Below are 12,359 nucleotides of genomic sequence, written 5' to 3'. Positions count from 1 at the left end.
TGGCTTTATCTGTAAGTGGCAAACAGGCTGCCTGCATTCCTGAGCACGTACCACCTTGCCTCAGTTGTTAAAACAAACATTGTGGATAAGGAAAAGATGTGTTATCAGGCACAAAACCAGAACCGGCAGAAGTTGCTCTGACTTGGGCAAGGATGCAGGTACTTGTGGAGCTGAGGTCACTCTGGATGCACGAGGCAACACTGTGGTGGTGCCAGGGCAGCTGAGTAATTCTACATTCCCCTTTAATGGAGTGAACCTCAATAGGATCCCTCAAATAGCACCTCAAATGGCAGGATGGCTTTCAGTGGAACTTTTGAATTTGTAAAGGCTCCGTATGCTTCCTGTTTTGTGTTTTGTTTTTTATTCCCACTCCCATCCCAACCCTCTCTAGGTCTGGAGTTCCCATGGGGGCCAAAACCCTTCAGTGAAGTTGTTGCTGGACCTCTGCTAAGGAACAATGGCCAGACACTAGATAGCAGTGCTCTGGAGGGCTCTCATGTCGGGGTCTACTTCTCTGCACACTGGGTGAGTGGTGGGTGCTCTGCAGAGCTATTGGGGTGAGCTCTGGGCAGCCCTTGGGTGAGGTGAGGAATCACTGCCAACCTCTGAAGGAGGCTGGTTGGTGCATAAGCAGTTACGATGCCCTGGTCCTTTTGGAGGAAGCCAGCAGCATTACAATTGCTTGACATCCTCATCTGACCCTGCAGAAGGGGAAGAATTTTCGGATTTTCAAAGTGGGAGAGATTTTGTCAGCAGTTTCAGGAGTCAGTGACCTCCTGCCATAAACACCAGCCACATCCAAGGCCATTTCCTGGCTCTCCAGAATAGAAGAGATCACGTTTGGCTTTCAGTGATGGCTCCATCATTTAGACAGTGTGCCCATGTGTGTGTTGTTTTGCAGTGCCCACCCTGCCGAAGCCTCACACGGGTTCTGGTGGAGTCCTACAGGAAGATCAAGGAAGCTGGCCAGAAATTTGAGATACTCTTCGTTAGTGCAGACAGGTAATGAAGTGGTGCCTCCTGGTGCAGGCAGAGCAACCAGTCCTGGAGATATTTGATCACAAAATGCATGCTGCAGACCCTTTCTTAGGAAATTTGGGCTTGAAATTTAGTCCAGCTCTCCCCATGTTTGTGTGTCCTAGCAGCAGTTGCTGGGGGGCTTAGTGCAATGGGGAAAGGTCTTTGTAGGCTGAGTCTATGAAGAAAAGGGGAAATGGTGCTGCAGGTAGAGGGGCTGCACTGAGGATCCTGCACTGCTCTGTTGCACAGGTCAGAGGATTCCTTCAAGCAGTATTTCAGCGAGATGCCCTGGGTAGCTGTCCCGTATACGGATGAGGCCAGACGGTCACGCCTGAATCGGCTCTATGGCATACAAGGTAGGAAAGGCTCTTCTGATGTGCAACTCTCCCTTCTGTTGCTTTTGTTGAACATTTGTGATGTCTCCTCTTGTTTAACTAAAATAAGAAAATGGTGAAGCAAAGCACAGTGCCCCCAGGCTGAGCTGCTTCACGTTTCTGCTCTCCGCAAAGTCACATTCCTACCACCTGCCAGGCAGACTGTTAATCGAAACAGGACTTCCATAAACAACCTAATTCTTCCTGGAAACTTGGAAGCTTTTTTTGGCTTGGATGTTTTTTACCTAATTACTGATTTATTTATTTTGTCTTTTCTTGAAGGTTTAAGTTTCATTTTCTTGCTGTTTTATGTAATGCAAAGGCAGGCGATCATTCTCTGCAGAGGCTGAGGAAGATGGCATCTGGTTTATGTTAGCAACATGAATTACAGAAGAGTGCATGTTTGATGTAAACCATGGCTTTGCCTTTACTGTATGCATCTGTGCCAGAATCCAGCAGCCTCAGCTGCTCAGAGGGCAGGGGAGAGGCTCACTCTGTCTGCGTGTTTTGAGAGTGTCCCAGAGATGATAGAAGTTCCCAGCAGCCCTCCTGGGAACCAGTATGTTGTTTGTACAAGAGATGTGGTGCACTGCAGAGATGTGCAAGGTAAATAGCTTGCAAGGAAGCTTCCATGTATACATAGAATTTCTGCTTGTGCTTAAGGAATGCAGAGATAAAGAGCTGCCAGTCTCGCTGCAAACTGTGTGTTTCTCATTGTTTCAGTGCAACATCAACCAGGTGGGTGCAGGCTGAGGCAGGCAGAGAAGCAGGAGTATTACCAAAGGTGCTCAGGGGCCTGGGGACATCAGTGGGGGTCTGTGGACCATCCTGGTGGTCACGTTTTGCTCTCCTGTATTTGCCTGCATTGCTTTTGCAAAGCGTCATCAACAGAGAGGTCCCGTAGTGGCCAAACCTTTGAGTGTGTTCATTTCAGCTTATTTGTCTGCGTTGACTTTAGTGGGATAGTTTTGCTGATATGAGCATTTGGCAGAAACCCAGTGAGCAGGAGGAATAATCTCTCTTCAGAATCCTCCCTGAACACCCCTTGTGGGGTGAGCTCAGGTGCCATCGCTGTGCTCTGTCCTCTAACCTCACATCAAGAATAACTGTTAGCCTGCTTTAAATAGCCATCATTTTGCTTCTTAATGACCTTCCCATGAGGCAAAAGCTTTCCAAATTCATCTGTCTTTTCCCTGGCCTGCTCACAACCTTCTCCAGTGCTGGTTTCGGCAGAGCCCTGCAGGACTGCTGCCAGTTTCACTGGGACTTTCTGTAAATAAGGTGTCCAGACATGGATACTCAGCACTGAGCATGCTGTAGCCAAGGAAACAGTAACAACAGCTTTCCCTTTAATTTCAGCCGCTGTCTCCTTAAATGTCTCTCTTGGTTGTGTGCTGACCTGAAAATGTAAATATTTGCTGTTCCCATGTGCCCTGACCCTTTCCTCGCTGACATAGCTCCCATTTTACCCCTCGTATTTCCACATGATAGGGATGCTTTACTGGGGACACTGACATTGGGATTTGGGCGTGTTTGACTGCAAACCCTACTTCATCACAGCTTTTGCATGTAGTAGGAACCTCCCTGCAAGGATGAAGTGTGATGGGCAGTCACACTGAAATGTAGAGGACTGGTTTATACTGTTTTGGGTTAAACCTTTTCTCTGCTCACAGTGGCTGCTGGGTGGTTGTTGCTTATTCCTGCACAGGCAATAACTCCTCATTCTCACAGAGCATTCTAGCAGTTGTGCTCTATGAGTGTCTGCTTGGCTTTCCACATTTCCTGCTAAACTTGGACAACACTGTGCTGCTCCTGCAGCTGCCTTTGTTCTCAATCCTCACAGCTCTGCACAGGGAGCAGCATCCATGCAGCCCTGTGCAGCCCTGCTGGCCTCTGGCACCAGGCAGCCCCAATGTAGGAGCACGTGCCTCAGGTTGTGTCTGCAGGGTGGCTTTTCCTCTGATTTTTCTAAGGCCAGCAGAGCCTTTCCTGGAGCTGGAACAACAAAAGAACTTGTCTTCCTGAACAGTGCTATGCTGCTGGAAAGCAGCAAGACAGTCAGACCTCATGTTGTTTTAGTCCTGTGTTGGCCCCTACAGCACTCAAAAAACTCAGTGTAAAATGTAAGTTGAGTTATTGGCCTTTATTTGGGTTGACTTGAATGCCTCTATTCATAACCCACGTGCAGTCAGTGGGCTGTACCATACCCACCTATATTAAATTGCTTCTGGGTGCAGCACTGTCTTGAAAGAGAGTTGTTTCTCATATCACAGCTTCTTATAAGAATCCACCATTGTGTGCTTCCATGTGGCTGTCATAGATGAAGTCTCCTAACTCTCCTCGTTGGGCAGGGGGTGGTAATGAATGCTATACACAGATGGGAATTGCCCTTTATTGCATCTCCTAGGAGAGATGTTGTGATCCTATGAGTTCCCTGTGGGATGCATTACAGCACTGTGAGATTTGCAGTTACCTGGGGGAACTTCACAGACCTGTTGTTTCAGCCCTGGGCTCTGTTCCAGACGCCCGCTGGTCACTCCACAGCCCAGCAGGGAAGTCATGGCCAGGAGAGGTTTCCTGTGCTGGGTTTGTGAAGCTTTCTGCTAAAGAGGTCAAAAAAAACCCCAACCCAGCTATAAAACCCAGTGTTGTATTCTCTGAACGTTTTATTCACGGTGATTTTGATTGCTCAGCCAACAGACTTAATGCAGATGAGATTTCCATGTCGGATATGGGTTTTAATATATAAATAAATGCGTTGCCAGGTTCAGTAACAAATCATTTGGCCCCCGTGTTTTCGCAAAATGCTCATCTCGTGGGAACTGAATCCATTTTCTAATGCGTAGAGTCAAACTGAGCCCGTCTATGCTAATTCTCATCTAAAGCTTATACAATATTCATTGCAGAACGTCTGATCTATGATTCTTCTTGATAACTAAATTCTGGTGTTATGACTCACGGCAATTACCAGAGCCCCCAAAAGGCACTAAAATAACACGTAGTGGCTGTAGGTGAGTAGGGAGGGGGGGAAGCACCCGGCTTAGCAGGTGTGGGTTTGGTTTAAGGCTTGATGGTTAAGGATGCTCAGCCGGAGATGCAGGGGATGGAGCTTAGGAGACCAAGAGTCAGTGTGCTCTGGGGTGGCTGTGGCAACAGGGGCAGATGCACTGCAGCAACCTCAGCCTTCACCACATGGATCCAGAAAGGAAAGCAGAGCTTTGTGGTCGATGAGGAGCCTCTGATGCCAGATGAAAGGTGAAATTTATGGATCCTGCACGTCACCTGCCTCTTAACAGGCTGAAAATCATGAAATCAGCCTCGAGTTTTCAGATGTGTTATTGGCATTTCCAAACACGTTAAACACAGGGTGATTTATCTTAGAGTCTTATTTTCTGAGTCTGGGAAGTTTTAGCAGCTGGGTGCTTTGGTGTGTGTCTGCATATGCAAATCTAACTGCTCCGAATAGGAGATTAAATCACTGGTGTCTGTGAGATAGCACTGACAGAATGACCTGTGTCTAAAGCAGGCCCTGAATATTCCCAGGTCAGACAGGCTCCTTTGCAGCCTGCTTCAGTCTGCTGGATCTCAGGGCTGGCTGGCCAAAGGAGGTGCAGGAAGGGCTGTAGCCTTGCTGAGAGCTGATCCCACAGACCCAGTGCTGTGGGCTGGGCTGGCTGCATCTCAGATAATGCCTGTCTGGAGGGGACCAAATGGCATCCTGGGTGGGGATGGGAATCGTAAATGAATAAAGACCTGAATTATGTGGGGTGCTGATCATCATGTGCTTCTCTTGGCTTCAGTAGTATTTTGTGATGCTTTGTGCCTTGCAGGATAGGGCCAGAAAGAGTTTTCCTAATTCCTTCCAGTCTGTTTAACCTCTCCCTGCCCTGGAGCTATTTTGAATACCAGAAGGTAATGAATAAGCCTTTCTGTGATAGAAAATCACTTTCTTGGCATTCCCTTAGGATTTGCAAGCCCAGCCATCATGCTGTGTTACTGTGCAGCTCCTGCAGCTGACCCAATGAGTGCAGCCCCGTGCATGGGAGGAATGTGAGCAGCGCTGTCTGGGCTGGAATGAGGGGAATGCAGCTGCTGCCTGGACCTGCAGGCAGGCTGGGACAGACAGACAGCCGTGTATTTCCTAGAGAAATGCCTAGGATTCAGAGGGTTTGTGAGTAACCCACTGTTGTACAGGGGGGCAGTGCCAGGAGGCAGCAGCAGCATGCTGATTTCTTCTGCACAGAAAGAGAGTTGATGGAGTATTTCTAACAAATGTGGCTTAAGATGAACCTTTGGGCTGAGAGGTGAGGGTAGGAAGGTCTGTTGTCTCAGTTTGCTGCTGTTATTCAGAGGCTGTTGCTGGGTGGATGAGGAAATGACTGATAGCAATTGGGTCAAGCACCGAGTGATGAGGATCTGACAGCAGAGCCTGGTGCTGACACTGGCTGCCTGGCCGCTGTCTCTTGGGGCCCGGTATCAAATTGTCTTCCTCTTCCTTCCTTTCGGGATGTTTTTTTGTGTCCTTGATGACAGAATAACAGTGTTTTTCCCAGATGAAGTCACCAGCGTGAGCCATTCCTGTTGGCTTTGACTGCCAGCTCCTGCCACTCCATCCCCCCACAGGTCAGGGGCAGCCATCAGCCATCAATGCAGAACCAGCCTTCCCTGCAGGTGTGTCCCAAAAGCAGCATCTCACTGATACTCAACACCATTCACCCCCAGGGCCACACTGCAGGAGCTGCCACAAATGTCAGTTCTGGAGCCTGGAAGCCTCCTCTGTGTGCTACTGGCTGGGACAGTCACCAGCTGGTGTCCCCTGCACAGTGCCCACCCAGACAGATGTCAGGAATTGACTTGTGCTAAATCTCAGCTGCGTGCAACCACTCCTTGCTTTGTCCCAGGGCCGAGGTCCCGCAGCCTGCAGAGCCAGCCAGCCCTTTGCCTTCTGGTGAAGCCTTGCTTCTATTCCCAACAGTTTGACTTGCGTGTTGTTAGTGCAGAGCTGCAGCTGGTCCTGATGTGGAAAGCTGCAGTTCTTCTGAGCCTGTGTCTCATCTGCTGTGTTTTTGTAGCTCGTGCTTAAGGCTTCATGGGAGACCAGTCTTAAGACTGCAGCCAGGTGGAATGAATGAATGCCTCATTAAAGCCGTGCTCTTTGTAACCAAGAAGAAAAATCTCTTAGCTATTGCTGGGATCCCTTCCTCTTCTCACATCCATCCTGGCTGGGTTTTCAGGGTCTTGTTTTAGTGTAGTACTCGAAAGGCTTTTATTTTATCCTGGGGCTTTCCAGCCCTATAGCTCTGGGCAGAATGGTGCTCTGGCCTAAATGGGGACTCCACAAAACCCATAGCCTTATTATTCTCAGGAGAGAGGGGCTATGCCACATCTGCCCTATCCCTCTTTATATAGAGGGACATATTTAACTGATTATTTCTCTGGTTTTGGTTTGTTTGTTTGTTTTCCCTGGGTGAAGCAGAACACGTGTTCCTCCCTCTTCCCAAGGGCTGCTGCAGAAATAAACAACTCAGGACCCCCATCCTGCAGGAAGGAGGGCACTCAGCCTGGCTGTAATGGGGCTGGAGGAGCTGCATTGTGCTCAGCAATGAGAAGCTCTGGGCCCCAGCTGGGGAAATCAGCTTGGATGAGTGCCAGTGATCTGCAGGCTCGCACTGGTGTGAGGGATTCTCAGTTTCCCCATCTGCTCCCATGTTGTCCCCTGGCAAGGATGTGGCCCCTGCCCAGAGGTGCTGGCAACATCCTATGGGCTGGCAGCATGGCCAGGGAAGGCTCAGTGCATCCGTGTGCATGCACTCATCCTGAGTCTTGTAATTCTGGTGTGCACCTACATCTGTTTGTTGGATGTCAGCTTTCTGCCCTAGACAGAAGGCACTTTTTTGGGTTAAGGGCACAGCTCTGCGTGGTCCCCAGACCATCTGGTGTTGCTCAGCTCCAGGGGACTGCAAATAATGGTGTGTTCTGCGGTCTGAGCAGCTGCTGGTGCACACACAGCTGGAAGTGCAACATGCAAACCCACCAAGACAGCATTTTTAATAGCTTAGGAGCTGGCTCCAAAGCAATAAAAGGTGAAATAATTACCTACAGAATTGATTTGAAGTGCAGGAAGTATCCAGCAGCTCTGCAGCTCTGTGCCTGCTGAGCTTTCCCCACAGCCGCAGTGCCGTGCTGGGGCAGGAGCTGCACAGTCATTGGAGCAGGGTCACATCCCCTTGGTCTCCTGGGGACTTGAGGAGGGAAGGAGCAGCACAAATGAATTAGCACTGAGCTTAGCTTCCTCTTCTCTTAACCACTGAGCTGGGCTGATGGTGCCGGCAGAGCTGCCCAGCTCTGTTCCTGCTCCTTGGGGTTCCTTGGGGTGTTCCCAACAGGGACTAGTAGCCCTGTTTGGCCATTCAATTCAGTGAAGGCTGTGTTTGTTGTGTAGCTGCCTTCTGTTCTGCAGCCTTTCATCAGCTGGGGACCTCAGGTGTCCCAGCCATGTAACATTCACAACCTGCTGGACCCAGATGTGTGCTGTGAAAATGATGGGACAATTGCTTCTATATTGGAAGGGGTGTGGGGGTTCATGGAGGAGTTCATGGCTGCTAAAACGTGTGGGTTTCTGCTGGGAACAAACACACCCTGCTTCCTGGCTGCTGCTGCTTGCAGTCTGCTCTGCCACAAGGTTTGTTTGTGATGCTTTGGACCATGTGTCTCCAGGCTGCGGTGGTGGTGTCTGGCTGCTGAGCTGTGCCATGCATATGGGAGACACTTCAGTCCATGCTTTGTGGGCTGCAATGAGCTTCTGAGCAGGGTCCTGTCTGCTGTGCCACAGTTTGTGTGCAGGAACATTGGCGTCAGGCAGCAGTGAGTGAGCTCTCCCTGTAGTCAGACAGGGAAGGAAGGCGATGCCAATGCCTGTCTCCCAGCTTCCTGCTCTGGCTCCTCAATTACAGCTCTCCTTGAACAGAAACAGGATCTGGGGATCCCACTTCCCACCACATAAGCTGCAATGGCAGCACTGACGCTGGCCTCCTGCCAGATCAGAGGCACTAGGATGGATCCTTTTCCCCCACACCCTTTTACTCCCATATTAGCACTTTGGCACTAATCCCTGTTTTTCTCTGTCACAGGCATCCCAACGCTCATCGTGCTGGACTCCCAGGGCGAGGTGATCACCCGGCAGGGGCGGGTGGAGGTGCTGAATGACATCGAGTGCCGAGAGTTCCCCTGGCACCCCAAACCTGTGCTGGAGCTGACAGACTCCAATGCCGTGCAGCTCAACGAGGGCCCCTGCCTTGTTCTCTTTGTAGGTACGGAGCTAAATCCTGCAGGGAGGGGTCTGTGTGCTGAGAGGGCTCTGCAGCTTGCTGCCTCCCCTTCAGGGACTCAAGAGAGTGACAGTCCTGCTGGCTTCCTAATGGAGTGTGAGCTGCTTGCAGCTCACAGGGGTTTGCCAGAGCTGTGCCTGTGACACAGCTTGTCCATGTCTGCACCTCTGCAACTCCAGCCCTGCAGTGAGGGATGTGGTGGAGCAGCTGTTTGCACTAGAGAGGAGCTTCAGTGGTGGCTGTGGAGAGGCATGCTGATTAACTCTGAAGAGTGCTAGAAATGCACTGGTGGTGGCTGGGAGGAGGAAGGCCTTTTCTGGAGCTTAGGAGGCAGAAGGGTTGCAGCTGTATGCTGGCAGCTTCAGATCAGGGCTTGAGTTCTTTGGCTGAGCAAAGTTCACTGGTTCTTGAGTGTCCCCTCTAACTGGGGGGCTGGCTGCAGGATAGAACAGGCTTCCCCTCCCAAGCTGGTGTCCCTCTGCTGCTGCTTACCCACCCATTTACTCCAGCTGTGGCTGGGGATGGGCCTGGAGCACAGCTGGGTTGTCCCAGTCCTTCCTCTCCAATGAGAGATAGTGAAATCTCACCAGTGCTTTGACTTCTGTGGTCTGTGCTCCAAGCACAGCATCCTGATGAGCAAGAGAGCCCAATGGGAAGCTGCAGTTGCTGTGATCAGAGTGCAGTGAGGTTTGCTGAAGAGCCTGTGTTACCCTGAGCCTACTTGCCTGGCACTGGAGTGTGCTGGGGGCTGCTGTGTCAGTCAGGGCTTGTGTCCTGCTTCCTCACACACCCTTTGTTAGCAAAAAGCCCTTTTCTGCAGCGTTTATGGTATGTCTCTTGCTCTTTCCCTTCCTCCCTTTCAGATTTCCTTTTGACCCTGATTATTTATTCAGTAGAACCCAGCAGGGGATGTGAGCACAGAGCCAAAAATACTCTCTTCAAGCTGGGAGGACTCGCTCTCCACGCTGAGTGTGATTGATGGGGGCTGTCACTGCAGGCCTCGAGAAAGAGTTATTTTTGTCTTGCTCTGAGCAAAGTTTTTCTATCACCTTTCTGCAAAAAGCGGCCAGGGCTCTCGCTTGGATCCAAGAGGATGCTCAGCCTTGGTGAAAGCCGCTGGTGTTGCACTAAGTCATGCACTGGGAACGTGGGGATGGAGGCTTCTGGCCAGCCTGTGTCTTGCTGAGAGACCCCCAGCAGCAGTGTCCTTGTCCTTGCTTTTTGGGGCAGTATGGAGCTCACTTGTGCTTCCTGTGTTTGGCTGATGTTGGGGTCACCTGGAGGCAGCAGCACCCCCAGAAAGAAGCAGCCCGAGGCACTGGGAGGGATGTGGGGTTTGCTGAGCGCAGTGTGTGAGGTCGGGGCTGTGTCAGTGGGCTTAGCAAGAATCGGGGGTGAATAAATGCTGAGCGATGTACATCTGCCACTGGAGAGTTTAGGGCTGGGTTAGCCAGAATGTCGAGGGCTGGCCTGGAGTGCAGCCAACAGCGTTTGTTAGCAGAAAAATCAATCACTGCATAAGCCCCACAACTCTATGTATTTATCTCTGTCATCCACACAGGACTCATCCAGCAATGCAGCGTGCGGTGTCCTTAGCATTCCTGTCTTTGCTTAGAGAAGCAAAGGGAGGAGGTAGGGAAGCATTGAGTAAGGGCAGGCAGAGCTCTGGGAGTGGGCATTGCCCGCCAGGTGGTTCCAGGGGCCCACACGGGCTGCACACTGCCAGGCAACCAGGAATCTGTTTTCTTGAGGGTTTTTTTCTTTTCAAACTATTCATTATTTTTTTGTCATGCTAAAAGTTGTCCCCAAATTGAAATCCTTTCATCTGGGTGCTGCTCAAGGACGCTGTCTCTCTTCTTTCCAACTCAGTATTTGAACTTCAGTGGTGGCTGGCATTTGATTGATGTTTCCATCTCTTTCTACTCTACCTCTGGCAAATCAAAGCTGCCTTTACAGAGCTGCCGCCGTGGAGACTGGAGCAGAAAAGCTGCTGAGCTGCCGTCCCAAGGCGGAGGGATGTTGGGTGGCGGGCAGGGTGGCAGGCAGCCTCAGCACATTCGTTTGGTCTTCAAAACAGCCCAAACCTTTTCAAGCTGCACGTCGGCTTTGTTGCATCTGTTTGTCCCTATGCTGCAGCAGCAGCACCAAGGGAGCGAGCAGTGAAATATTTTGGGAGCGGGCGCTGCTCTTCTGTTACATGTTTCCCTGTCTCACATGAAAAGTGCAATTCAGCTGCTCCCTAATTGCTACACAGCCGCGTGGCTTTGAAGTTGCTGCTGTGTGTTCGGACTCCTATTTCCTCCGTTGTTGTTGCTGTGGGGTAGAGCTGCCCGTGCCCCGGGCTGTTTGCATCTGTTTGATCCTAACCTCCTTTTTGTATGTCTCTTTGCTTCGTCTCCCCACGTCTGTGCCCTGCAGATTCAGAGGATGATGGAGAGTCGGAGGCAGCGAAACAACTGATTCAGCCCATAGCTGAAAAAATCATTGCCAAGTACAAAGCCAAAGAGGAGGAGGCACCGTTGCTCTTCTTTGTGGCAGGCGAGGTAAGCGGGAGGGGAATGTGAGAGCTCCCTGCAAGCACAGGGCTGCATCCTGCACTGCTGGGGCTGGTGGAGACAGGGCAGCTTCCATCCCTTGTGCTGCTGAGCCACGGGCCTCAGGGTCTGAGCTGGGTTGGGTAATGTCATCTCTGCTCTCTGGGTGCGTAAACTGAGACGTGGAGCTCAGCTGAGCTGAGTGCAGCCTGGGCTGGATTCTAGTAGCTGAGGGGTTCTTTCCCAAGTTTTGCTGTAGGTCGCCCTCAGCACTTTGAGTCTTGGGCTTGTTCAAAGGTGGAAAAGCCTCAAGGCCAGGAAGGGAACTGGTGGGGACAGGCAGAGATGAGTACTGGGAGACAGGAGCGGGTGGCAAGCTCCCACGCTGGGGCTGCCAGCCCCGTGCGGCCACTTCAAACACTGGGGCTGTGTGTGCTGGCTGCTCGGGCAGCAGTCCCAGTCAGCCTCTGCTTTCAGTCCGTGTTGGCAGGCAGGTTGGCCTGGCTGTACTTCCCACCTCACTGCAGTGCTGCTGCTTTTCTTGCCACCCTGAGTGGAGGGAAGGGACCAGCACTCCAGCCTCTTCCCTAATGGGTTGGCAGCCTCCCAAAGTCATCGTGGTGGTGCCAGTGCGAGCTGGCGGCATGGGCTCTGCTGGGAGCTGGGCCAGGCCAGCCTGGGCTGCCTGGAAGGGGAGAGGCTACAAGACCAGAGCCCTCCCACGTCGCTGGAGAGGGGTTCCCTCATTACAGCTTTGAAGTGAGGGACCCCAGGGTACACTCGCCCAGCTGATGGGACAGCCCCTGGCTGTGTTGCAGGGGGAACCTGGCCTGCAGTCGATTTGCGTTCTGCCTGCCCAGTTCCTGTGGGGTTGGATGATTTCTGTGCCGTGCAGATAATGTTGGATGAAACTCCCTTTGGGAATGGGCAGGGGCTGCCTGGGGAGCAGATCTGCAAGGCCTGAGGCTTGGCTGCTGTGCTGTAAGGTGCTTTGTCACAGCTCTCCCTCCTCTTGGGCTTCACGTGCCCTGTGGGAAATGTGTGCATCCCAAGCTGCTACAGTCCTGGTGGCTGGACTGGTGCTAGGAATGTGGTGCAGAGTG

At 51.6% G+C, this 12,359-nt stretch overlaps 1 protein-coding gene across 1 annotated transcript in view; it reads left to right on the top strand.

The window, feature by feature from the left end:
* Positions 1 to 12,359, top strand: part of NXN (nucleoredoxin) — a 47,295-nt gene that overhangs the window by 32,271 nt on the left and 2,665 nt on the right. The window contains exons 3-7 of the mRNA XM_015880764.3: positions 392 to 525; positions 902 to 1,002; positions 1,270 to 1,376; positions 8,525 to 8,704; positions 11,141 to 11,265. Coding sequence (XP_015736250.1) covers positions 392 to 525; positions 902 to 1,002; positions 1,270 to 1,376; positions 8,525 to 8,704; positions 11,141 to 11,265 — 647 coding nt within the window. The remainder of the gene's footprint in view (positions 1 to 391; positions 526 to 901; positions 1,003 to 1,269; positions 1,377 to 8,524; positions 8,705 to 11,140; positions 11,266 to 12,359) is intronic.

The sequence above is a fragment of the Coturnix japonica genome, chromosome 22 (genome assembly GCF_054131305.1).
Source record: "Coturnix japonica strain WE chromosome 22, WE-NBRP24, whole genome shotgun sequence".
NCBI lineage: Eukaryota > Metazoa > Chordata > Aves > Galliformes > Phasianidae > Coturnix > Coturnix japonica.
The sequence above is the reverse complement of the archived record's forward strand: the minus strand, read 5'-3'. Positions and strand labels throughout refer to the sequence as shown.